The sequence below is a fragment of the Falco biarmicus genome, chromosome 7 (assembly GCF_023638135.1).
Source record: "Falco biarmicus isolate bFalBia1 chromosome 7, bFalBia1.pri, whole genome shotgun sequence".
Classification (NCBI taxonomy): domain Eukaryota; kingdom Metazoa; phylum Chordata; class Aves; order Falconiformes; family Falconidae; genus Falco; species Falco biarmicus.
The window spans coordinates 40543055-40570533 of NC_079294.1; the positions used below are offsets into that span (position 1 = coordinate 40543055).

General features: G+C 36.8%; 1 protein-coding gene across 2 annotated transcripts in view; it reads left to right on the forward strand.

Annotated features, from left to right (window-relative positions):
- The window catches only part of ARID4A (AT-rich interaction domain 4A), a 50516-nt gene that overhangs the window by 9737 nt on the left and 13300 nt on the right, over window positions 1-27479 (forward strand). For both annotated transcript variants that reach the window (XM_056345738.1, XM_056345739.1), the window contains exons 6-14: window positions 8603-8682; window positions 8790-8884; window positions 9474-9606; window positions 11527-11606; window positions 13312-13388; window positions 15222-15388; window positions 23696-23768; window positions 26326-26420; window positions 26565-26662. In XM_056345738.1, coding sequence (XP_056201713.1) covers window positions 8603-8682; window positions 8790-8884; window positions 9474-9606; window positions 11527-11606; window positions 13312-13388; window positions 15222-15388; window positions 23696-23768; window positions 26326-26420; window positions 26565-26662 — 898 coding nt within the window. The remainder of the gene's footprint in view (window positions 1-8602; window positions 8683-8789; window positions 8885-9473; window positions 9607-11526; window positions 11607-13311; window positions 13389-15221; window positions 15389-23695; window positions 23769-26325; window positions 26421-26564; window positions 26663-27479) is intronic.

Sequence of the window (27479 nt, forward strand, 5' to 3'; positions counted from 1 at the left end):
ACCATCCACCTGATTCTCTGTTAACTTGTAAAATGCTTCAGGTAAATGCTGAAATAATGTCTCAAATGATTAAAAAACAAAAGAAAACCACAGCTCAGACCACACCTTACAAAGTGTGTAGTTGTATTTTCCTTCTTTCACATTCTCTCTCTTACAAGCACTACCAGAATTTCAGAAAACAGAAATACTTATGTATATGTTCTTTAAGGAAACACTTTTGTATCACTTCTGTACAGAACTAAAGTGATGTAATGTCTATATAAAAGTGAGAAACAGTATTTCAGTTCAGCAAGCATCCAAAGAGTTGCTTTTAGGATGGCTGGCCTTTTTTATTGCCCCGTCAAAATGACAGTGTCATCTCTCTTTTGACAAAACTCAGGTCAATAATCTGTATGTGCTTAGATCTTGTTAAGTGCATGTAATTTAGCCATACCTACAAGGTATGGTTGAGCAAAATAAAAAAAACAGAACACAGACACTGAGCCTTGTGCCCTGTATTTTGCTAGATAAAATCATGGGAAAATTTTTCTGAAGGGACAAAGAGAAAGATGTATTAACATTGCGTAATTTTTCCTCTGAAGTGAGTAGGAATTGGGGACAAAAAAAAAAAAACAAAACAGTGAGAGGTACTTGCAGTTTCTAGCCGGCCTTGCTGTCTGCAGTAGAGCTTTATATACTGTTCAGAGTGAAAGGGAACATGAATCCGCATTTTCTGAGAATTATGGCTTTCAGGCTTCATCTGCTACTTTTATATAAGAGAAGACGTATCTTTTCTCCTTTGAAAAGGAGTTATCATGAAATGGCAGAATATTTTAACATAAATACTAAAGAATTTATTTTTCTCATTCTTTTCAACACTGCATGAGTCTGCAAAGCCAACAGCGTTTTTTTCTTTTTGGCTCTAGTATGGTGATACACATCAACATGGCCCAATTTTGGCTGTGCTGTAAGCCAGACACCCACTTCTGAGACACCTCTGAGAGCCCCATACCTCTGCTTGTGCTGCTCTCCGGCCTCACGTGGTGGTAACTTCCTCCTCTCATGTAGTCACTGTGGCAGTTTGCAGGGAGTACAGTAGTGTGAGTGTGCGCTGAGAGGAGTTACATACCTGAGTGCTCATTCCTGTGCGAGTGAAGTTTTGGGTAGTTGGCTTGAATTGTTCTGGAAATGAACAGCCACCAGTTGCATCGCTCTGACGTACTGCGTTTAGGAGGGTAGGTGACAGAAATGAAAGGTATTAAGTATTTGTTTCTAATCTTCTTTCGTGTTGCATGGGTTTTGAAAATTCCGATTCATAATTCTAAGAATATCAGAAAATGAACCAACAGTGATGTCCTAGGACTCTCAGGAGTAGGGTTGCTCACAGGAGCTATTTATAGTCACATTTTCCTATTTTTAAAAGTTTTCCTCTTCTGATGCTTTGTGGAGATATCTAACAGGAAAAATTGACTTGGTTCCAGTACAACTTTAAGTGCCTAACGTGTCTTACTCCTGCGTGAAGATTGCTAAAAGCTATCAGTGTCATTTCAGTCAGTTGTTTTCATCCATGCCAGAGGCTTATTGGTTTGTCTTTTTATAACTTGAACAGCACACATTCTGTAGTATGTGCAAGGCACTAGTCATGTCTGCGTAGCTGGTTTGACCAGTTCTTCCCAGTATCCTGTTGAGTTCTACATCGCAGAAGCATCACTTCATCTTCCGGCTATGCATGTGTCATCCAGGAATCCAAAACCACAGGTGCAGCAGGGGAACTGTCCACTTGCCCCCACTTCACTGATGCTCTAAACCGCCCTGATCCACCATAAATACGTTCTTTCAGTCTTCAAAATGTTACTTGGGTGAATTTTGAGGAAACCCCACCCTGTATTTGCCTTGAGTCAGACATACTGTTAAGTGCACCTATGGCACATAGAAACTGTGCAGTAGCTGTGTTGGTTGCTTTCTGGAGAATTTGGAAAAAAAAGAATAGTGCCACATTTTGTAGTCACATGAGTTTAGGCAGTGTGCGGGTAGAGGAGCAGATGGGATGGTGAAAAAGTGTGTTAACTGATCCTTGTTACAGATCAACTGGAAAGAGCCTTTGGTTATACACTCACCTTTGTTGCAATGTAGCCTGTTAAAAGAAAATTAAATGCTGTGTACAAACAATCCTGTAGGGAAAGCAGGGAGGTAGAATTTTTTCTGTAATCTCTTCATATGTAACAATAGTAGGATTACTGTAACATCTCAGAAAAAAGCAATTTCAGACAGTAGATTTTTCTTTGTAAGGCGACGGTCTTCTATGAGTAGACTCGGAAGGTTGCACTTCTGTGTTTTCAGTGATATTTCATATACATTTCCGTGGAAGAACTGAAGCTTATTTAGAATTTTTGTTTGTTTGTTTGTTTAATTGAGTTCTGTAGTCTCTCCAGTAACACAATAAACTGCAGTATCTTGCTCATAAGCCCTTTGACAGTGATGAATCCATAGTTAGTACAATCCTTGTCTACAGGGTCATTCAACAAGTAGTGCATGACTCTTGGTACTTTCTATATTTTTTCCACAGCTGAAAAACAAAAATCTGCAAAACTTGAACACAATCATCTAGAGATTCGTAGAGGGCATCTCTGGTAGTTCACAAGTTACTGCTTTGTCAGGCAGATAGTGAAAATAATTAATTGTACATAGTGACACTGGAGCAGTTTTTACTTCTTGGTACATACTTTGTCTTGGTAGATTTAAAAGTTTCTGAATAGGTTGTGAAATGAGAAAGAATTGTTTACTTGCTGCGCAGCATAGAATCTCATCCTTCGGGCAGCAACAATAAGATGGGCACCTATTTAGGCAGAAATCTTCAACAGGCTGCCGGCTTTGTTGGATTTGAAGTTAGCCAGCAGATGCAGCCTTGAGAGTTGGTTTCCTTATTTACTTGTCTGTTACAGGACTGCCTTGTTCTGGTATTACTGATTGCACTGTCTGTAAGTAATATCGTAACTATTATGAGGATGTTACTGCTAGCATCTTGCTATGTTCTCTTTTCTTTTTTTTTCTTTTTTTTTTTTTTAAATCATAGGAATATTTATAAAAACAAGATGTTAAACTGATCTGCAGTACTTTGTGGCAAGTTTCTTCACTGTTCCTAAAAAAGATTTTGATTAGTCGACTTGTTAATATTTCTTATATAAATAAATTGGTGTTGAGACTGCATTTTTGTGAGGGCAGGGTTAGTATTCATTTTGTTAATGGCATACACAGGCCTGCTGCAGGTAGGGAACAGAAGATACCTTGGAAGATAGCTGCTCTTCAAGAGTGAGTTGAAAGTTGCACTTCCATTGTATAATGTGTTTTTGAGGTACTCAACTTTTAATCAAGAGAACTTTTTTCCTATATTTTGAGAACTATTGCATTGATTCCCACCAGGAGGCTTCATTTTCTTTTTCTGTCATAGCATGGGCTTGCCTAGGCTTCCACAAACAGAATAAAAATCAATTCTGTTTCTTCCCTGTTATTATCAACTGGGGTGCAGTAACATTCTGAAAATCTCCATTTTCCTTTCACTGTTTAAATATGCTTTGGATGGAGCATATTGAACTCCATTCTTGGGACTAGAATAAGCATTGTAATAGAGACTGTGGCTCCAGGTTGTACTGCTTAGTCATGGTTTTTCCCCCTTCTGTCAGTATTCGTCATTAAGCAGTATATTTGGAAGAAAGGTCCTGGCCAGCAGAAACATTGCTTTTCTTTCTGTCATTCCTACTTAGTTATATTGGCTCATCTTAAATACTAGTATGTAGGTTCCTGGCTCACATGTGTCATTCTCTTTCCAGAAGTATTTACTGAAGCAGTCAGCTGGTACACTGTTTCCCCAACAAGTATGTACCCACCCCAAAATGAGGCAATGGTTGAACTTAAAGGGCTTCTGCTTTTTCATAACGTGTTTCTTTGGAAGGGGCAGGTTTGTAAATTCCTCTTCTAAGGTGAATATTGTGGCACTTCAAACACATCTCTTGATGACTGCCTTACATGTGTATGGGGAGATACCTCTGTGTCTTCTGTTTCCTTCCTCTTCAACGCAACTGATAACGTTCACTAAATTCCTCCTTATGGAATACAACCTCTAGAATTTCTGCTGTTGGAGAATTTGGGATTGTAACAAAAACCTATTTAAGGAATGATTAATTAGTGCAAGTTATTCAACATTAACATTAAGTTTTTAATTTGTCTGTTAGTGCTAGGCATTTTAACTAAACAGTCTTACTTCTGGATGAGCTTAAAAAGAGGAATGAATTTGCAGCTTAAAGTGTATTACATTATTCTGACATGACTGCTATCATAGCATCGAAGTATTGCATAGCATTGAAATGTTCTGTCTGCCTTACTGCTTATGTTTATGAAAACCGTAATATATGATGCTGTGCATTGAAAAGACAGTCTCTTAAAGCCTCTGGGACTAGCATTAAAAAGTCATGCATAGGGTGGCAGTAATAGTATTTTAGTGGTAGGTTTTTCTTCGAAGTGAGTTGGAAACCACAAGGCTTACTTTGTTTAGGAAAGGTATGTATTTTTAAAGGTGCTGAGGCTATCAATGTATGTTTCTGATTACCCTTACAGTAAGGCACAAACAAGTATTTTCCCTAGAAGAGAAAAAAGTTTAATATAATAAGAATATTAATATATAAAAAGTTTAATAAATATTTCATGCGTTGTGATTAATTGGAGAGACTTCCTAATTGGCCTCACTTTAGTAATTCAGATAGTTCATATTTTCATGTGTAAAATGGTGCTGTCCTTTCTCCGTTGACACTTTACATCAATCACTAATTTAGCCAAGGAAATCTTTCTTATTATGTTGTTCTGTTACATACACATTTTGTTGTTCTGCAAAAATGTTGTTTTGCTCAAAGTTGTGCAGCTGTGCTGTCAGTTGCAGGTGCTCTTGCACATGTCCACAACATAAATTATTGTAGAATGAGCAGGCAATTTCTTGTATATCTAAAAACTCTAATGTTGTCAAAGAAAGTTTCAGTTTATCTTTGAAGCAGTTAAATGACTTCAAAATACCAAAAATATTAGTGCCTTCTGTTTCTGCCCTGCATGGTCCTTCTACCTCTTCCGCTACTAGTCCACATCAAGACAGAAAATTAAAGGTAACTGCCACATTTCTGTTCATCATTTTAAAAAGGCAAAGTCTTTTTAAGTAATGATAATGCTGTAGTATTTCCTTCTATATAACACCACCTAGTTTTCATTGTTGTCTAAAAGCATTTTTTATATTGAGCAGGTGATGTCTGTAGGGGTAGTTACACACAGATGATAAAAACTTTCTGTTTTTTTCATTTGTGTGTGTATATATGTATTTACATATATTTATGTGAGACTCCTTAGGGCTGGATATGTTGACTTTATCTATTCTATTAACCTGAGTGAGGGGTAAGAGGGAGAGAAACTTCAGTCCTGGAAGAAAATTATCAAGGTAAAATGGAATATTGGACTTGATTACTTTGAATCATGCACCCTTGCACTCTGCCATGCACTTCCTTTTCCCCAGGTGGGACACTCACATGGCTGCTTAACAGAAATTTTTCTACATTTTTCTTTAATGGTTATGCTGAGTCTTACGCCTGCTGCAGTTCAAGAAGGAGGTCTGAAAATTAGTGATTCTCTGCCTTCCTCTCCTGAAGTTGTGTGAAAATTGCCTCTCATATGGAAGCAAGTACTCAATCCTTCTGGAAAGAGTGACTTTCCTTTTAGGGGTGGGAGAGGGGCTTTAGAAGAGGCTTTGGGGTTTTTTTTGTTTTCTTTTTTTGTAGTCCATTTGGGGATGCAGACTGGCCTGGCATTTTTTCCCTCTGTGTCAAAGGACAAGCAGCTTTTAGAGATCAGGCCAGTTCTGTACCTTCAACTGGAGAAAACAAAGAGCAATGGCAGGAAAAGGCTTGTAGGAAGAGGGCTGTTTTTGAGGCATGGGATAGACTAGTCTCCATTCAGGTATGAAGCTGGGAACAGAGCTGAAAGCATGACTGCCAGGCTCTGAAAGCATACTCATGCTTTCATTGTCTCCAGGTCTGAGGGGCAATTAGGAAGACTTGAGTATTCAGCATTAATTATTTTTTCTTCTATGTTGTTTTGCCCATAGAAATGAAATACAAATTTATGAAATTGACACTTGTGCAGTTGCATTTTGCAATCCATAATTACCTCATATTGGTAGGGAATATCTAATTTTGTGATTTTTCAAAGTTGTAAGTTAACTTCAGTGTTTGTTGTAATTGAGGAAAGCAGAATATCTGACACAGTTCTTAATTGTCAGAATTTCCTTGTGTGTCATAATTTAGAGCAGTGTGGTTTACTAGTATGTTTTACTTAATGGCCAGTATTGATAAGACATTTATCTTTTAGGGATGAAAAAATGATGTGTAATCTGATTTATGAATGGTTTGCTTGATTTCTTCCTGTACCATACTAGTTTTAATTATATAGGTAGAGCTTCCAAAATTGGAGATAAACTAGACTGATGGGTTTTTAATTACTTATTCACTATCAAGTATCAGGTTCTGTTTGCTTTTTTCAATAGTTACCTGTTGTTAATCACCAGCCATTTGTCCCCTGAAATGATTATTTGTGGAAAATTAGTACTTTGACTTTAGTTCTGAATGTGTTTTGACAAAGGATGATTGTAACCTGCTTTTAAGTCTCTTCAGAGCAATGAGAAATGGCACACATTGTTGAGTGCACAGAACACTTGAAAAACAAACAAACAAAACAAAAAAGAAAATCCCAACCAACCAAACCGCTCTAAAACTTAAAAACGTGCCAATGAAATATTGTTATCAAAGTGTACAGAGAGCTGAGGAGTGGCACATTTGGAGTGGGTAATGAACTTAAACTTCTAAAGGGTGGCACAGATTTTTTTGTTGTTGTTAATGTAAATCTGTGACAGTGCTGAACTTCAGGATCACTTTGAGTGCTCTGGTGTTTGCACTTAACTGATCAATGGATACCAATGCTGAGTTAGCAATGCAGAGGGGAAGAGCTCATACTTTGTTTTCCCAGTTAGTGTGAAGTGTCACAGTGGTGGCTTCCTTGAGCTGTAAGCTAAACTAGAAGATTTTCAGAGTAACGTACTGGTATTGGAGTTGACAGGTCTTACTGGTATTTATATTTTTAAAGTTTTGAAATTATTGTTAACTAGTATAGCTAATTAGGCATATAAGTATCTGCTGTTCTTGAAATACTAGGTTTTTGGAGGGGGATAAATTAGTTGCTTTGTGTGCACAAGTATTACAAGCTGTTATAATAATTCAGTAGTGGAGCGTACCACAGCAGTATCTCTGCTCTGAAGATGGAGGAACCTTAAAGCTTAGCTTATCAACTTTAATGATATTTGTATTCGTACCTTTTTATATAGTTATTGCATTATTTATTGCAGTCTATGATTTTAATCTAAGATTATGAGAATGTGACTGTTCTATTTAGTTATTTGACAAATAAATGCTTTTCTTGCTGCAACTAATCTGTGTTTTTGCCAATAATACGCATAAATTTGATATACATGCTAGCTTGAGAGATTTTATTTTTTTTAATAGAAGTATGCCAAAGTTATTATACTGGTATGCACAACACTTGAAACTCCACACCCACCCCTAAGTTCAGTACTGGCCAAAGCGTGTTTCAATCAATTTAAATATAGAGTAGTATTCTGCACTTTGACCCCATATAAATAAACTTTTACCTTACTGGAATGCCAGACTGCAGCCACCTGGTCTCTGCTCTTTGAAAAGGGCCTGTACACGTGGCTCAGACAGTGGGATCTGAACCAGTGCAGGGGGGAACTAGTAACTTTTCTTTCCTTCTCTCCAAGGAAATTCTCATGAAAAGGTTTTATTTAAACTGGCTAAAGAGTAGATACTTCTTAGGCAAAAGTTGCAGTAGGTTCATAGCATTCAAGTGTTCTTCAGCTGTGTATTGATGGAAAGTGATGAGACTTCCCTTTCACCTACACAAGTTTTAAGAGGACAGGATGTCTACTAAGTATGCCTTTATAAGTTGGTCACTTACAGTTACAAGTTTCCAGTACTCCCAGTCTGTTGGTAGCACAGTATTGATAGTGTAAGAAAAAGTGTCACACACTTGTTCTTCCTTCCATTCATCTGTATTTTTGTGGGGTTGTTTGTAGCAAGAGGGAAGATTAAAAGGTAGCGTAAGTAAGGAATAAATGGGTAGAGTAAAAACCCAACCCAACCTAACAAAAAAAGCCCCCAAAACCCCAAAACCAAACCCTAAGATTGTTAGATAACAGTAACTGGTATACAGCCAGTAGCAATGGTTTGAAATGTTCAGTGTATTGATAAGAAGGATGTCAAATTAGACAGAGACTGTTGCATCCAAAGGCCTCACTTTATGCTGCCTTGAATCTCTTGTGGGAAACTTACTTGTTCGTAGACCGAATCTTGAATACCACATTTCACTTTGCTTATGAACTAAGTAAGTATTAAAATGGAGGTCTTGAAAGTAATTTTTTAGAAAATACTCTAGATTGTGACATAAATAGTAACTTGTTTTGTCAGCTTGGTAAAGAGATCTAATCATTTTGTTGCAATGTATTTTCTTGGCTTCATACTAGTTTTTGATGATGGCGATGAAAGGACCTTGAGACGAACTTCATTATGCTTGAAAGGAGAAAGGCACTTCGCAGAAAGTGAGGTAAGACAATGATGGACATGCAGTGAAAAATAAGTAGTTAATTTATATTTTTTTATATAATAAGAAGAAATTGCAAACTAATTTTGTTCGCTCTTTTTTCTATGTAGACACTTGATCAACTGCCACTAACCAATCCAGAGCACTTTGGAACTCCAGTTATTGGGAAGAAGTCTAATAGAGGAAGAAGATCTTCTCTTCCTGTGTGAGTTTTGATAGTGCTCTGTTGCTCTCCTTTCTTTTAGTGTCCTTTACTAAAACTGCAGTGCCATTGAAGTTGTGTGCACAGCTTACGGACTTAAGTAATTCAGTTCATGCAGATGTGTTCATATGTTTGCAGTATGATGAAATTGATTTTTTTTTTTCTTGTAGTAGCCTTAAGAATGTTTGTGCTTCTTTTGTATAATAGGAACTCGTGTGTCAGGAAATGCAGGATTTTTAATCTTCTTTACACTTCACATAGTAGCAAAAAAGGTGCTTTTAAATTTCTGGGGTAGCGACCATTTCTCTTTGTTTCATGTGTGTGCACAATCAAATCCTGATTCATGCCTCCAATTCCAACATGATGCTGTTGTAAAATACTACTACTTGGAAAGAATTTCTACAAAGTTCCTCTTACTAAGTAAGTGTGCTTAATATTTAAGTGTGTCTCAAGCAATTTCAGCTCTTAAAATGCTAATATTTTTTTTGAAGCTTTGCAGAACAGGAAGAAAGATCTCGTTGTAAGCTGTATCTGCTTTCAAATACTAACTTCAGACAAAAGCTTTAAAATACTTTATGTTTTAATAATTTAGTACTGAAGATGAAAAGGAAGAAGAAAGTAGTGAAGAAGAGGATGAAGATAAAAGGCGTCTCAATGATGAATTGCTTGGCAAAGTTGTGAGTGTGACTTGCAATTCTGAGAAGGCAGACTGGTATCCAGCTTTGGTAGGTTGCTTAAGATGTTGACATCTCTAGTGTCATGCTGCTAATATCTTTTTAGACAAGAGTTTAATCTGACTTACTAAGTTGTTCATATAGCAGTTTTCCTGGATAGGATGGTTTGTGTACTTAACAATTTTTACAGCAAAGTTATGGGTGTAGTCAGGCTAAGCCCTGCTGCCCATATTTGGTAAAAATACAAATATTCTACAGAACCTGTGAAGAGTAGGAGAGCAGAGATTAGTGTTGATGTATAACTTATTTTTATGGCTTTTAAGTCTTTCAAAACTGCCCAGAAAATAATCAGTATGTAATTATTTTTCTTCTAAAAATAAGATAAGGTAGGACTTGCACTACCAGGTAATTTAAGAGCAACTAGATTTATGAATCTTAATTGCAGTGGAATTTTTATGGTTTTGTATTTAATGATTACCTTTTTCCTTAGACTTTCAATTTTATGAAATACCAGTTCCTTCCATGATTGCATTTACATAAATGGCCGGTTACTCTAGCAGTAGGTGCTGGTTATTATTTTTATTTGACTATCAGTATAGAATACAGCTGTTCATTGCCATTGCTGATGATAAATATTAAATAAATTCAAGTATAAGTAGACTTGTACTGTAAAGGTAGACACTTTGCAGGCTCTTCACACAGAAGAAAGTTTATGGATATATATTAGAAGTTGCTTTCTTCAGTAAACTTCTTGATCTTGTCAGACAAGCTCAGTACACGTCTTCCATCATCAATCAGAGGTGCATTTGTTTAAAAAAAAATCTGGCATATTACAGGCAGGTTTAGTTCACTGATTTTTGCAGATTTTATTTACTTAACTGTATATTCTGTAATTCCTTTATTTTGAGTCTTCAGGGTTAGCTGGAAGGAGTGTAGCTGTTCCAGTCTTCTAACTTAGTTTCAGGTTTTATTTCCCTCAGTGAATCCAGGATCAAAACTAACTACACAAGCCAGTTGTCTTCCCTTCCTTGAAAGAACGTTATGGTGTAATGTAGGGTGAATAGTTAATACTGACTCATCCAGTTGTATGTATCTCAGTTTAAAATGTGAAATGTGGTATTGTTGTACATGTTCTGATTGTTGTATATCACTTTACTAATGACAGATTTTAATACAACATGGTTCTAACTAGGTGATTAAGTTACTGGAGGCCACGTACCTGTTCTGTTCTCTGCTACCTGAGAAACAGGAATGTCTTATCTTGATTGTTGGGGTAAAACTTCTGACTTATTTGAATGGAGTGGCACAGCTTCCACTGAGACCTGGTAGATCCAGAAGTCCATCTGCATCTTACATTTTCTGTCAGTGTATGGTCTAGAGCAAAATGTAAATTTGTTCTGTTTGTGGTAATACAAATACTGCAAATGTGTTTTTATCACCTTTTTAGACTTAGAGATGATACCACTGTGGAAGGATATTCTGGATTCCACATTGGCTTATATTATCCACACCTTAAAAAAAACAAACAAACAAAAAACCCCAAACTACTGCCTACCTCTCAGTTTGAATGCCAACTGTCAGAAGCTGGTGTAAAATAAGTGGGTTGGTGGCTTTCTAAATAGATGGTTAAAGCAGGTTTTGTATGAACAGGAGAAAAAAATGGGAGTGAATGACCAGGATCCCATGATATCACCCCAGTAGATTAGTTTTGAGTTTACAAATGAAATTGCAAACGTTTCTGGCTTGTACATAACAGCTAAGGTTAATAGTTTGAGGTAAACTGCTTCTTGAAATTTGCCCTTGGCCTTAGTAATATAAATTGGAGTAGGTTTCTTTTCTCAGGACTGAAAATTATAATAGAAGAAACAGGAAGACAGCAGGAAAACTGCTGTCAGTCTTTCTTTCCTTTGAAGATCAGGTTTTTGGGTGTGGTTTTTTTTTTTTCTTAAAGTGTTTTATTTGAAACTTCAGGTTGTGTCTCCCAGCTGTAATGATGATGTCACAGTGAAAAAGGACCAGTGTTTAGTTCGATCCTTCGCAGATTCCAAATTGTAAGTAATAGCTTGCTTTCATTAGAGGTATATGTAAGGAAAATGTGAAACTAATTACTTATTGTTTCTGAAGACATTATTGCTTCCAAAAGGAAAGGGTACATTTTATGTAACGTTGGTTGTACACGTTTGTCATAGTCCATTTCCAGCTAACTAGTACTGTGCTTACTTGCTTGCCTTTACATTCTCTGTACTGATAAGAGTTCACTGGATTAATAAAGTTTCTGGTGTTTCTTCATTTGAAAAAAAAATCAACAACTTTGAAAAAAACAGGTGTTAACACTTTAGATGATTCCTGTTCTTTGGAATATGTGTTTTGGTTCTAATAATTTCCCTTAGTGTTGTAATTGTTATGTCTTTGTGGGTGTCTTTGTGTGGATATCTGGTTGGCCCATTACCTCCAGTGCCCAGGTGTCCATGACTGTTTAAATAGAAAAGTTTAGAAGTGTTTAATCTACTTGCTATAGTAAAAAAGTGAATGTAAAGTAACTGTTTAATTAAAATTTTTACATAATATAAACCAAGATTCCTGTGAAAAGAAAGGTCTTATTAGTCCACACACCTCTCGGAAGCGGGGAAAGGGGAGAGACACAGATGTGTGCTTACTTAAGGAATAATATATTCAAAAAAGTATGAAGACTGGTTCTTAAAGCTGCTTCCCTTTTTTTCCTCTTCATCCTTACTTCTAACGCATCTATCTCAGCAGATTGTAACTAAATCCTTCCTTGCTGAAGGCCAGCTGTCAACCCTCTTTCCCTCTTTTCTTTCAAAGTGAACAGTTTCTGATTTTTAGTAGCCGTGATTTTGAGTAGGGTGTGAGTATTTGATTACTGAAACATATTTCAAGTAACTGAAGACTTAATTCATTTTGGCCTGTTAATGTAGGCACGTATCGTCAGCCTTCTAGTTTAGATTTATGTTTCTTTATGTACTGAAGGTAGAATGTTACTGGAAAAACATGCTGATTTGCTCTTTTACCCCTTTTTTTCCCCCCATAGTATTATGGTCTTAATTTCAGAAAATGGCAGCCTCCAATTCCTGAGGTTTTACTTCAGTTTTTCTGAAATAATGAAAGAAGCAAAAAATAATTTATTATAATAACTCACTTGTAAGGCTTTCCTTACAGGTTGGTTAGCGTTTCTGTTGTAGTAATATGTATAACTTTTGAACAGAGCAATTCCGTATATTTTGCTGTGAGAACACTTTTGTAATTTAAAAATAAAAATCAACCATTTATCAATGCAGATATGTGAACTTGGCTTTACTGTTTTTCTGTGCTAGTGGAAATGCATTTTGAAAATAGAGGACTTGTTTCTTTCATCTTAGCTAGATTGCTATTTTGGGTAGCAAGTGTTCATTGATGTGAATATTTTGAGTTTAGAAAACGTTTTTTGCCTACGTAGAGCGTTTTACCTTTGCAGATCTCTGCAGGTTAAATATTTGAAATATAAAAGCTTTACAAGATTGTCTTAATTATTTAATTGCAAGAGTTCCTTTAGCGTCTGAATTTCAAATAAAGACTGGAAACTTGCTCAGGTTTGAATCTTGCATTAGGGCCTACAATAACAAATGCCCCATGCATATAGTTGTTAGTAAGGACCTTGAAAGTGAATGATAAATCCTGAAAATTTTAGAAATCACTGTTTTTCTAAGTCAAGTGCTTGCTTTACTGTGATTTAAAAATAATAACCTTACTCTTTTTCAGTTACTCAGTAGCAAGAAAAGACATTAAAGAACTGGATGTTCAAAACTTACCAAAATCTGAGTCCTCTCCTAAAAAAGGTAATTTAGAATAAATTCTCGGCTTTTTTTTTAAAAAGTAATCTTCTGCAATAGTACTTGGAACTTTTGCAGATAAATGAGGCCTGTTGATCTCTAATAATTGCTCTTGCATATTTTGCAATTTTTAATGTGATAAATTAGAGAAACTGGATATAGCTGCTTTGTTATTAAAATAGCTCCTAGTAGAAGCTTTCTTTATTTGATTTTTATTTCCTTCTTTCCAAATTAATGGAAAATGAATAGAATATTTTCAAGGTACTATATTTGAAATGTCATTGAACAACGGGATATATAGTTACCTCTGCTAACACCAAAGTTTTGTGGTTTTGCTCAAATGACTTTGTCTTAACATAAAATAAACCAGACAGCAAGGTGTAAACTTTATTAGGACAGTCTGCCTGTGTTTAATGTTTGATTTAAAAGTGTAATTACAGAACTTGATTTCTGGATGGATGGGTGATGTAACTACAATAATCCAAGTGAGCTTGTAAAAGGCTAGATTCTCCCTTTAATGTAAACGATTATTAAACTTTTAGTGTTGTTTCTCCCAGTCATACCTCAAAACATGAAAATTGTAGAAGGAGAAATGTTTGAGATGTTTTTATTTAAAATAATTTTAAAAGAAAACCACTTAGCAACAGAAAAACCCTGCTCAACAACAGTTCTTCCAGTTTGTGTAAGCATGTAAACAGCTCCTTAACAAGTAAAGGTTTAACATGATAGTCAGAAATGAGAGCTTGAGATGGTTGTGATGGATATATGTAATTCTTAATGGTTTCTGTTACGCTTTCTTTTTAATAACTATTTGACAGTACAAGAACTTTAGAACATCCAAAAAAGTGATTGGATGCCAGGTTTAAGATATGTTGAAGAAAGGTGGTGGTTGGTTTTTTTTTCATGCAGAACCTAACTGGGTTGTGACATTCATTGCCACGAATTAATATTGCAGAACCAAAGTACTAATGGTTTCAAAAAAAGAGTTTGGACAAATTTCTGGATGTTATTGCTGTATCAGCAGCAATTAAAAACTGGTGCCTTTTTTTCTCCAGCAGCACTGAATGGTTCATTGCCATATGTTCCTCTTTTGGGTGTTCTTCTGATTCATCTTTAAAAAAGTATTTTATTGTGACTAGGGTACATACTTTAGGGTTATCAGGGTTTGTTTTGCTTGTTGTTTTCCCCCTTGGAGCACCTCTTCAAGGAAAAGAATTTGAGGTATTACCATTGTATGAGTGTGACTTCTCCCTGTCCCATCACTCTCTTGTTCACTAGTGTATTTTGCCTCTGTTCCAAACATTAACGTAACATCACTTTATGCAGTGGACTTCAACAAAATATTTACGATTTTTTTGTATCCTAAACTTTAAGACATGAAGATACTTTGGAAAGAACAAATCTAACTGTGATGTGTTTAGGGTTTTTAATAGCTTCATTACAATATCTTTCGTACAGAAACAGAACAGTTCACAGTTGCTCAGAATATATATGGAGAAGTATATTTGCTTATCTTTCGTACTGTTCATATATATAGGTGTGAATCTCAGTAGAGTTTATGGGGACCTATGCCTAGAAAACAACTGGATGCTGTGTGGGATGGATGTTCTCAACTCTAAACCTCTTGAGTTGCCAGTACTCCATTTGCAAAATTTGACAGTATTGAAATGTAACGTGTGTAAACTAGGTGTTTAAAGCTGAAGTATCTATCTTATTACTTAATTCCAGTTTTAGTTCAAGTTGGTATTGTGACTTACAAGAGTGTGAAAAGGAAATTAAAAATGCTTTGTGACTGTGAATACTGCTGATGAGGTAAAACCAGGGCCCTTTCTTCTGTAGGGCTACAGGAGGCAAGCACATTTCTCAACAAAAAGGGTGTTCCTCGGAACTGGAAAATGGACATAAGTGAAATTCTGGAGTCTTCTAGTAGCGATGAGGAAGATGGAGCTGCTGCAGAAACTGATGAAGAAGAGGAGAAAAGAGAAGAGAAAACCGAAGAAGTAGCGGTAAGTCTGGGCAATTTCAGTCATTCTTCAAAGATGATTAATAATTTGCATGCCTGAAGATCCTGCACTTTCCAACTTTTACTCCTTATGGTAGCTTACGCACTTGAATGTCTTTTCAGACTTGTTTCATCTTCCCTTTGCTATAGTTGTGTTTACTGCGATTTGCGAGCAGTTGGCAGGTTGTTCCTGTAAGCCAGTGCAGAAATTGGAGACAAGCCTCAGAAATCAAGAATTCAGGGCAGAGAAGAGTGATAGGAAGAATTTGAGTCAAAAGGAGACACGTAACTGAAAAATTGATGCTGAACCTGATAGTAGTAACCTTAAATATGTGTAACTTGGTATTTTTCTTTTGCCTTTTATATATGTTATATAAAAAGTAACTTCTGAAAATAGCAGTTTGATTTGAAAAAAAAATAGGGAAGCAAAAGCAGTAGTCTGGCTGAAAGTGTGATCTAACACACAGTGGCTGTTAAAGCTGTTTGGTGCCTGAGACACTCTGTAAGAGCGGTACAGGGCCTGGCTCTGTAAGCGTTCGGGTTTTCCTAACAGACCGTTGCAGGCTGGGAATCGCAGGATCGTATGCTCTGGTAGGCTGTGGTGCAGATGGACTTTCTAATAGTTAGGGTAAAATGTTTTTCTGCATTGCAATATTTTGAGCGGCTCCTTTCCCACAGAGCCAGCCAGTTTCTTTGCGTCACCTGAACTGCATTTACAGAATTTCATTTTATTTCTGCTACCTGTTTTCAACCTGGATGTTACAAGTAAGGGGTGGGGGGTGGTGTCTGTGTGTCAGTTGGCGGGTTTTTTTTGTCGCCGTGCTATTTCCACGATACGCTCGGGAAACCATTCCTTTATATAGGCGAACCGTGTGAAGTTTGCCTCCCGGGGAAGGTCAAACGCCGCTTCCCGTTCGCTTCCCCCGCGGCGTGCGGTTGTCAGCCCGCACACGGAATGGCCGCTCGTGCTCGGAGGCGGCCGGCGGCGTTGCCACGGCAACCCAGTGTTGGTCGGCAGCGCGCATGCGCGGGGGCAGCGGCCGCTGGAGCCCGGGCTTGGCCGGCGGCCAGGGGAGGCTTGCCAGATGCTTTGGAATGGGCTGTCTCTTTTCTTTGCCTTTCATGTAATGTCTGATTATTTTATTTTTTTTTCATGATTTTTTTTTTTTTTAAATATGGAAGAGAATGTAAGTAATGCCGTATAACTGCGGATGCCGTGCAGGGAAAACAAAGCAAGCAAATATTTGGAAGTCAGGCTGAAATATGTCCAGGCAGTGGGCAGATTAGATAGAAAGGAAGTAAAACCATTTTACATTTGAAAGAATGCAGCTCCTAGGTAAGGATTCTGTGTTTTAATCTGTAATGTGAACATGGTTGTTAAGAATGTGGATTTGACATAGATTTCTGATCTGGGAACTGTCTCGTGAGCATGCAGCCAGGGTAGATCTTTCCAGGTAAAAAAAAAAAAAAAAAAAAAAAAAAAGATAATCTATTTTTAGGTGTTAATTTTGTGCCTTGATAACAGTGTTCTGGAAAATGGAGTCAATGTCTGTATGAGAATGATGGTATGATTAGATAAATATAAGGATAAATGTGTGCAGAATATAAAACCCTCTGGGTTTTTTCCTCTGTTTGCAGTGAAAACGACTGAATAGGCCACATTTTGCAGGGTGTGAACTGTTGTGGTCTGTATTGGTCTGTTTGTATTAACGTTGGTGAAAATTGCAAAGTATCAGTCACTAAAAATCAAGGATTGCTATACTAGTTTTCTAGTATCCATTTCTAATATCATTTTTCATGGCTATTGCATAAAACTGCTCTGTGTTTCAAACAAAGAAGGGGGAGGGGGGAGCTTGGTGATGAAGGGAAGAAGAAAAAAAAAAAAAAGGCATTCCTGTAAAAGAAATACAGGTTATTTTTAAAGAATAATCTAAATGTAAAGTAGTGAAGCAAAGGATTCCAGAAAGGTAGATGTGCTGGTAGGAGAAGCTCTAGAATCCATTATTTCCAGGTGACAAGTAGGCATGTAAAAATAAGGTGAGCATCTTCATGCTGAAGCTATGTAGCAGAGGACAGATGAATCTTTTTAGATTATGTCAGAGCAGGACTGTCATGCCGGCCCATTAAATTCCTGATTCCGCTGTTACAATTCATATTCTTATTTTAATTGTGGGCCATGCTAGATATTACAATTAGACAGCATTTAGGGAATTTATCTCAATTACTTTATTCTTTTCCCTGAGGCAGTAATACTGGTTGCAGAGAGAATCGACAAGTGAATGATTATTTCTTTTTGCCTTTATTTGACTACAGATGTTGAATTACTCAAATTTTGCATGTTCATTTTGTAGAGTTTCTCCTTTATTAATCAAGGTCAAAAATAACTTCTGTACATCCTCTCCCAGAATATTCTCAGTTGGCCTTTTGTTTTAGAACTGCAAATTGTTACATTATTAGAGATGGGAGGGAGATTTTTTAAATTACCTTCTTCCCCACCCTACCCCCTTTCACCCTCATCTTCTGAAATGCACCGCAGCTTTGCTGTCAAGGCCTGGCCAGCTGCTGACCAGTCATGATAGGCCTTCATTAAGTCAATCAAATGGCCACAGACCTACTTAATGAGAGGATAAAGTCAGAAGAGTCTAATGCTGGGAATGGAAAGGATCCTGTTTTTCTGAAGTAGGATTTTTTATAATGGTAATGGTGCAGAGGGATCTACTATAGGTGGTGAGAATAGACCCTACTATTTTTTCCAGTACCTGGGTTAAAATCTGTAACTTTGTTTTGACAGAGGCTGTCTTCCTAATTGTGCTGCCTTTTATGACATCTTGAAGAGCATGGTAGAATTGGTACAACAGGGTTTCCAGGTTTTACATAGTTGTTCTTTGATGGCTTTTGTAAGCTAAAGACTGGGAACCTACGTGGTAGTGGTGAGATGCTAATCCTCCTACTGATAGGTGGTAACCGACTTGTATGGTCCAGAGTTGACCGTGAAGAACCAGTGTGGAAATGACTTGTCATTGACTTTTAACAGGAATTGCATTACACTAAGTTGCTCAGCACATTCATATTGTTGGATTTTTGGCAATAATTACAGTATATGGCGCAGTTTATGATTACTTTTCATTCACAGTGTGAGGTTTGAATACTAGAACAGATACTGCTTGTGTCACAAAAAGTGAAAAAATCTCAAGGTACTACAGAATAAAATTCTTTATCAAATGAAAATTTAAACAGTCAATTGGTTTAAATCCAGATAAAAATCTGGGTATTGATTTTGGTTCTTATCCAGTTGTCAACATGTCAGAATAAGAGAATTAACTATGTTTTGAGGGTGCATTTGGCAGTGAAAGAATGCACTGCAGTTAAAAGGAAAATCTAAACTCCAGTATCTCCACATAGAAATGGGAACATTAGAAATTGGAACATTACATGATTTTTATTAAAAATCAGATAATATGTACCACTGTATTTGCTTGTACTTAAGTTGTTCTGTCAGGGAGGAAATCATACATATTTGTTTCTCAGGATTAAATAGTCAAATACTCCCCCCGCATTTTACAAGGGGACATGTAGGCAACATTTGGGTTTGCCTCTCAGTTTCCCTGTAAGCTATTCTGATTCAAAAAAAAAAAATCAAGATTTTTAACATGCAGCTATTTGAAATACATTCTCAGTACGTGGTCTTAATAGATACATTCACATAAGATCAGAGTAAAATAAGGAATCTGTTTATTAGTTTTCTAATTTTGCAAGTTTCATAACTTTTTATAGTATCAAGAGCTGGAAAAAGGGTTTTCGATCTTTGCTGTAGAATTGGTTATAATGCCATCTTTGAGATTCAAACTTACCTATGTCACTTTAATAGCAGTTCCTTGTTCCTTCACTTCCCACCCACCCACCCCCCCAGTCAAATGTGCAACAGAAGTTCAGAAAAAAATTGCCTCTCATTGAAGAAAGAGTTGCAGCACCTCCAGATGTATGCTTGGGGGAATTTTCTCCATGTCCCATGTCTTCGTTTTGAGAGTCACCTGAAGGATGTATGTGTAGTATGTTTAATGGTGTGCATCCATTTAAATTTTTTAGGGTTCTTGCATCACAACAGCATCAGGAAATGTTGGTCCACAGGTACTTTGCATTGTTGAGCAGAGAAGCTGCCAGAAGCATTTTCCAATGTGCCTGTTCTGCAAAAGAGCATGGATTTCAGTTCTCCTAAGTTATTACCATGTATTTTATTAGAATGAAGTTCATAAAGGAAGGATGAATATATGAAATCCATGTTGTGTTTTAGGAGGCTTGAGATTTTGAAAAATTATCAGTGGACATCTGTTAAAATATTTACATTTTGCTTCAAAATATTTGTTTCCCGTGTAGTCTTTTCTCTAAGTGACTGTGGAAGACCACATAGAATGATACCCAAATCGTCCATTTCTGTTGCAACCTATGTGTATTTTAAAATAACATTGAAGAAGCTAACACTAAGTGTTAAATATAGGAATACAGTAACATCAAAGTTAATGAAGCATGGTATCCAGAAGCAAGTGGTTTATTTACATATATTGAAAAAACTAAACAGCTGTGATGTGTAATATGCAGAATAGCATTTAAAAAATAGCTAAACATTGCTTAGCTAATCATCCTTCTAGTGCGTGAATTTGTAGGAGTTTTGGCTACTCAAATGTTCTTTACAAAGGCTTTCTTGCTCACAGTTTTGTGCTAACAGGCATTCTCAGAATATTTCTCAAAAAGGATTGAAGAAGTTGCAAACTGAGGCGCAGCTCTAGAGTGAGTCATTGTTGAGGATGGTTGAATTCCTGGATCTTGTTGGTAGAAATTAACATTTTAAGACCACTTTCATCTCCCCATGGTGTAAAGCTGTTAACTTGTTGCAATCAGTTTAATTCTTTTCATTTCCTTAATCAGTGTTCAAACTTGGCATCAGTAAGTGAATGTGCAAGTGATGAAAACTCATTTAAGTACTCTGAAGCAAAAATATTACATTAACTCCAGTTCTGGCAGTATGTCTTGATCATACGCTCATCTGACTCCAAATTTCTTCCTCTTAGCTTGCATGTATTTCACAGAAGAGTTTATGGTGTTGTCAGTCTATTAATAACATAAAAGAAAGATCTGTCCCTGGTAAGTTAGCCCCATATTGGTTGAGTAGACGGTGTATGTGTTTGTGAGTAGAAATTCATTCTTTGTTTTGTAGAAGAAACTATTTCATCCTTTGTGCTCCCTCTCAGCTCTGTAGGTTAGCATCCACAGAAGCTTTAGTCTTTCTGTAGAGGAAATGATGAGTCAGGGTAACAGACCTATATTCTTGTTTAAAATCATGCTAAAGACAAGAGGCAAAATTTATGCTGAATAAAAGTGGCTTGAAATCAAATGAAGCAAAGCTAGTTACAAGTTTTATACAAGTTTCTATGTATTTCATGCTGGGTTTATTTGCTGGTTGTTATTCTCAAAATAATTTTACAAAATAATTGAACATTGTTAGTATTACTTGGAAGGCAGTAAGAAATTGAGTTGGGGAAAGGAGTATTTCCCCTATATAGAGATCATGTGTTCATTGTTGATTTTGTTTTCTCTTGACTGGTGTGACCTAGTCAGGAAGGAGGAAGAAAAATCACAAGACCATAAAATTTATGTGTAAGCAAAAAAGGGCATCTTGGAGGTACTTTTTTTTTTATATATATATATATAAAATTCAGCCTCTCAGCCTGAGATGAAAAATTTTCTCATGTTGCACTTAATTGTGGGTGTTGGGTGAACAACAGAGAGGTCTCAACTTTGAACTGCCACTTAAAAAATTAATTTTGGTTTGTCTCTCCCTTGGACTTATCTTTGGCTACAGCCTTCCTTTTTTGCAACATCTGTAAAGGAAAAAAAATGAAATGGAGAGACAGAACTCTTAAGAAACTGAACAATTATCATCATGGTCTTTTATGCCCAGTCTAAAACAGACCTAAGTGTCTTGACAGAAGTGAGTTTTGAAGGGTAGCAGTGTCACCCTGCTGGATAGAGATGCTGGGAATTTTAGCCCTCCAGCCATTCACTGGTGGTGATTGCAGGTTGTGACATTGACATTTCTCAGGTGTTTTCTTGACTTCAGATGCAGATTTAAGGTTGCTGATACAGCAGCAGATGATGGTTGGTGTATTTAAAATAAAACTCAACTCCACAACAGTAGACCTCCTGGGAATTCATTATGTCCAGTTATAAGTAGATAACCTTGATAAAAAATGACTTCTTATAAAAATCCATGGATCTTAGTGTTGCAATAAGCATATCCATTAACAGTTGGTCTTTCTCATTTTGGCCAGTAACAAAAAAAGACTTTGAAATAGCTGATGCTTGATCTGTTCCTTGCCGGCAGTTATTCAGGTCTTACTCGATTCACCTCTCAGAAGGATTTGGTACCTGTTACAATACTCTGGTATTGGTACCAGGCACAGTCCAGACTCTCTCTGCCAGGGAGTGGCAACCTAGCTCATACACCATCAGCAGAAGTAGGTAGGGTATTCAGGATGTTCAGGATGTCTCACACAGGTGAATGAATATTGCAGTCAGATTTTATGCTCCCGTCCTGTAAGTATGTAAAAGCTTTTAATCTTTTTGCTTTTTTTTTTCAGCTGAAAATACTTGGTATTGGTGAAACGGTTAACATGCTGTCTGCAAGAGTGCTATTTCTAACCTATGTTTCTGCTGTTCTAACCTAGAGTTCTGGTTTGGCATTGTGCCCATATAAAAGAAATGGTTTGAATTAAACTATTCAGAAGTGTTTCTGAATGTTTACTGTTATTTAGGTGTGTTTTATTTGCATAGTTTGATTCGTATTGCTTTTAAACACTACAGTAGGTGGCAGAAATTTCTCGATCTTGAAGTTGGATCGCAGTCTAGATGGAGAGAAAAAAACTCTGGTTTCTATAGCAATAATTCATTTGTTAACCTGGAAGAACATGCTAATTCTATAGATAACTTTATCTTTATATAATCCCTATAACATGCAGTATGAGCAAATGGTAACTGATGCTGTACAATGTTGTGATTATTCATTTAATTTCGTCCAATTATTTCCCAAGAAAAAATAGGAAAATAAGAAACAGATACTGTCTCTGCCTGACTGTAGGTGAGCCCTGTTGGGCTCCGAAGCTCAGAATTCACTGAAGCAGGCAGTGCTGAAATTCATTCTGATGCTGGGCAGATTGCTTTCTGCTTAACAAGGCAGTAGCATATACATTTACATTTCACTGCCTGTCTTTCTGCCTTGAAGCTTAAAGTTTACGGAATGCAGAGACAACTGAAATTGAAATTGCTGTTCCGGTTTCCTTCTGCAACTGCTTGTGACTTTTTCTGTTATTTTTAATAATATAATGAGATTTTTTGACATGTATTGAACGTCTTTCCTTCAAGACAGCTGTAGTCTTCCTTCTGCAAACTGCCTTACCAGCAATTCCTGTGATTGCCAGGCTGGCAGGAAGAAAGTAGCATGCATAAACGTTGCAGGGAAAAGACTTCCCCCCCAACCCCCACCCCACCCACCCCCGCTTTGGTCTCTACTAGATAATCTCAGAATTCCATGAAGTATATGTGGCTATGTAGACATTCATTTTCTCTCCCTGCCCTCTCACCCCCCAATAAACTTGCTTTATTCTCATGATTTCCACCTGAATAAAAGAAAATCGCTGTTGCACACTGTGGACTGCTTAACATAAAGTTCATAAGCATTTCTCTCTTTGAGGATTTAAATTGTGAAGATAAATCTAAGGAATTTAAAGTCACTTTTATAATTTATTATTATAAAAGTGTTTCCAAATATAAGCTGAAATAAAGTATTGGAGCTTAATCACAAAAAATGTCTGGAGCATCAAAAACAGGAACAGTTGGGAGAAAGAATTGTTCTACAACCTTTGCTATGATTGGAGTAAGGAAGATGAGTTAAACAAAAAAACCCAAACAAACAAACCCCCAAAACCTAGAGTTCCTGTGAACTGCTTCAGTCTTGTAAATAACAGACCTTTTCTGTATTAGAACAGTATGTTAAGTATATTAGTGTTTTCATTTTGAGGGTCACACATTCTTTCTGTCATGGGTTGAGTCTTTCCCTGAACTGCGTTTTCTTTTTCTCCTCCCGAGGTACACACTACGGTCTCCTGAGTAAATTTTTTCTGCATATTTCACCATTATATGATTGCAGGGCCAAATGGGAAGTTGTTTGAGTTTACTTCTTGCTGTTAGGCTTTTCTACGAAAAAAATTGTTGCTTTGCATATTTTATGTTTTCATTATGACTGCATTTGTTTTCACAGCCTGAGGAAGAGCTTGATCCTGAAGAGAGGGACAACTTCCTCCAACAGCTTTACAAGTTTATGGAAGACAGAGGTAACACTGAATTATTATTTATTTTTTTAATTTAATGTCTAGTCGACTTTTTAAATTGCATTTTAAAATTTCTTGTAACTGTAATGGATGTTATTACAAGCATATTCACATGTCAGTGATACAAAAGATAATGGCTAGTCTGGTGCAAGGAAAAACACTTTCACCTGTTTTCATGTGGCAGGTCTGCTTCCAGTACTTTGAAGCAGAGCACATAAAGGAAACTGAAATCCTCCCTGAGGTGTTTAGTTTTTGTTTTGCTTAATGTTAACACAACCCTGTTAAGTAAGCTCTTGATTGATTTCTTGTTGTGACAGCCATGGCTGGGAAGTCTGACGCTGTTAATCTCAGGCTGGAACCTGAGGAGGCTGTTCATGGATGGTGAAATTCAACCAGCAGAAAATGGGAGATGTGCAATCTTCAAGTCTCCTTGCAGAGCTGTATTAATCATGCGCAGATGTAGCAGTGATACTCACCTGAAGAGACAATTTGAAAGATTCTACTTGTCCTGTAGCTAGAACAAGAAAATAGCATGTTTTAAATGTCTGTCTTTACAGAATTAGGTGAGAGTGTAATAAATTGGAATACTTAAGATCCTGGTATAAAATGTACCTTGGAAGTGGATGCGCTGTGTATAGAGAGCAGGATATACCTGCTGAATTGGGAGAGCTGTTGTTGCATAAGGCATTCACACTTGCAGTTGTGGTGAGACTGACACTAAAATGGAAGGTTTTCTGTTCCTTGGCTGCATGCACCTCCCTCTTTTTTTTATTTTATTTATTTCTTCCTCCTCCTCTTGATGTTCTTAGTGTATTTGAGCCTGGAAAGAGTTTTATCTTTCAGAGTATATTTGGTTTATTCATTTTTCTCATGAACTCACTATTTCAATTCAAATACTGTCTTAATCCTGCAGTAATGTTGGTGGAGGTAGATCACAAGTGCAGCTACTGCATTTTTACTGCTTTTTTTTTTTTTTTTTTCTTGACAAAAGTTATCTGAATGATATTTCCAGAGCAGCATATAGTACAGAAATATTGATGTACTTGCATTTGAAATAACCAGAGCTAAGAGTAAAATGTAAAGTGCATGTAGTGTCCGAATATTTCCCGCTTTCTTTTTTCCTTTGGTTTTAAAATTGGGGGTGTGTGGTTGTGTGTCAAGTTAACTTTGTAAAAGAGGCTCTGCATCCCTGTTAACGAGATGTGTTTGAGACCACAAAACCGTAAAAGAACAGTTCCAAGTCTGTTCAGTATTGCCAGTTCTTATGACAGGTTTAGAAATTGATCGTGTATTATAGCAAAGTATACTGGGGTTCATCCAATGTAATTTTGAGGCCTCCTGTATATAACTGGTGTTTCTGGAGAATAACCTGCTTTGGAGGAATAAGAGGTGATGTTGGGGGGGGAAAAATGCCTATGCTGTTGGACTAACAAAATTTTCTTTTTTTTCTAGCAGCCTGATTCTTCCCCCTGTTCTGTTTTATTCTTTTTTTTCACTCTGTCTCTTAAGCACTCTTAAACTACATACCAAGTAGGGATTATGTCAGGGACTTGTAAAGGGCAAAAGAAGACAGCATCTTTTTGAATCTGAAGACTCAGTCCAGAAACTATTCTTTAAGCTAGTGTGCCAGTTGAGCAATGTACAGGACTTGGTCTTTCCCCCTGCCTGTCTACTTTCCTTTTTTTTCTTTTTTCCTTCCCTCTGTCCTTATAGCAAGATTTCTGTTCCCAACAGATTTGTTCTACACTCTGTCCTCTCAGTATGAATGTTATGACTCGTGAAATCATGACGGTATTCCCAAAGTTCTATAAAATTGTTTTAATGATTCCAAATATAATTGCATGAAGATGAAGGAAGATGAGAAGCAGCAGGGAAGAGGTTTGATACTCTTCCTTGCTGGGACAAATACTGTCTATGTATGCAGCCACTTGCCCCAAGTCACTTTTGGTTTCTACTTTCGCAGTTAATTATTGTTCTTTCTATCATTACCACTCATCTGATTTGAGTTCTTTCTTTGTCCCTGGAACTGTCCCAAATATTCATGTCCTGTTAGGGCTTTGTGCTTTTTTACTTTCTGACATTTTGCCTGTGTATCTTTTTCTAATCCAACATTTTTGCAGCTTCCCTACTCCTTTCAGACCACAGTGTTTTGCGTTAAATCTCTTCACACATTGCTATATTCCAACATCTATCAGGTGTTCTATGCAGCTTGGTGTAATTCTGGCTGTTCCCTCCGTTCAAGAGAGGGACAGTGGTATGCAGCCAGTTGGATGGGGGTTATTGCATGAGTCTGAAAACAAGGTTGAGAAATCATAGTTCTCAAGCAGCTGGTGCCATCGTGCTAATAATCCACCCAGAAATAAGTGATGCATTCAAAAGCAGATGAAGCCTTGTTTGTTTGGTGGTTGGAGACTACTAACCTATGACATACCTTAGAATTATTAAGTACAGATTTTAAAATGTGGAAGGATATTAGTAAACAAATGTGTGCTAAAGGAATGGAAGAAGCAGTTTGCTGTTCTTGATTATAACGTCTTATTTCTGGTTTTGTCTTATTTAGGTACTCCTATCAATAAACCACCTGTTCTGGGCTACAAGGACCTTAATCTCTTCAAGCTTTTTAGACTGGTGTATCAGCAGGGTGGGTGTGACAGTGTAAGTGTTGGATGTTTCCTGAATTAAATACGTCTAGTGACTCTTAAAGGCTGTGACTTGTGGCTGTATTAGATACCATTCCTTAATGTTCTTTTTTAACAAAACCTGACAAATCTTTTTTTCTTTCCCTTTTTTTCCCCAAAGATTGAGAGTGGTGCTGTATGGAAGCAAATTTATATGGACCTTGGCATTCCTATTTTGAACTCGGCTGCTTCCTACAATGTAAAAACTGCTTATAGAAAGTAAGTTCTCATATTGTATAGTGGTGAAGGCATACTTCGGGGGTTTTTAGTGGCATGTACAATATTCAAGCAATTTTTGATAGTTTAGTGAGACAATAGTTGTCATTCTTCAGTTAATGAACAGTTCTGAGCCTTTTCCAGTACTGAGGATTGAAAAGGTGGAGGAAAGGAGGGAGTGCTCAGGCTTCTTAAGTTCCTGTTGCTCTAATGTATCAGAATTCTACTTGCTTTCTTATCAAGAAGCATTCATTTTCATCATGTAATGATGCCATTTCAGAGTACAATAATGGTATTTATAAAAAAGGCTTTGGCAAATTCAGCTTTGCAATTTATGGTGATTAACAAGAATGGACTCTGTCCTCCGCCTGTAGATACTGCATGCAGAGAGGATAATTTTATGCCAATTTCTTTTAACTTCCTGAAAAACTTTGATAGAGGTAGACATGTTTCAGGTTGCATGTTTAAGTGTCATCTTTGTGGAATCTGTGGAATAATGGCTTTAGGGCATAACTATGTACATTGCTATGGTGGATGTGACAGTATTGAGTGGTAAAATCATTGCTTGTAATGAAAAAATGCATAAATCTTTTTATTCTGACCCCTGGTTTTCAGTTGTGTGTTAACTTTTGAAATGGAAACCTTTTAGGAATGACACTTTTTAAGCTCATTTTCTAAATAAAAATTATTTTTATTTATCCTCCTGGAAGTTTGACAAGAAACAATTGGGCTTTTTGAGTAAAAGGGAAGAATGAGGTTCTCTTGACTCGAACCTAAGGAAATTTGGCTGATTGAATAGGGATGGCTAATGACTCAACTC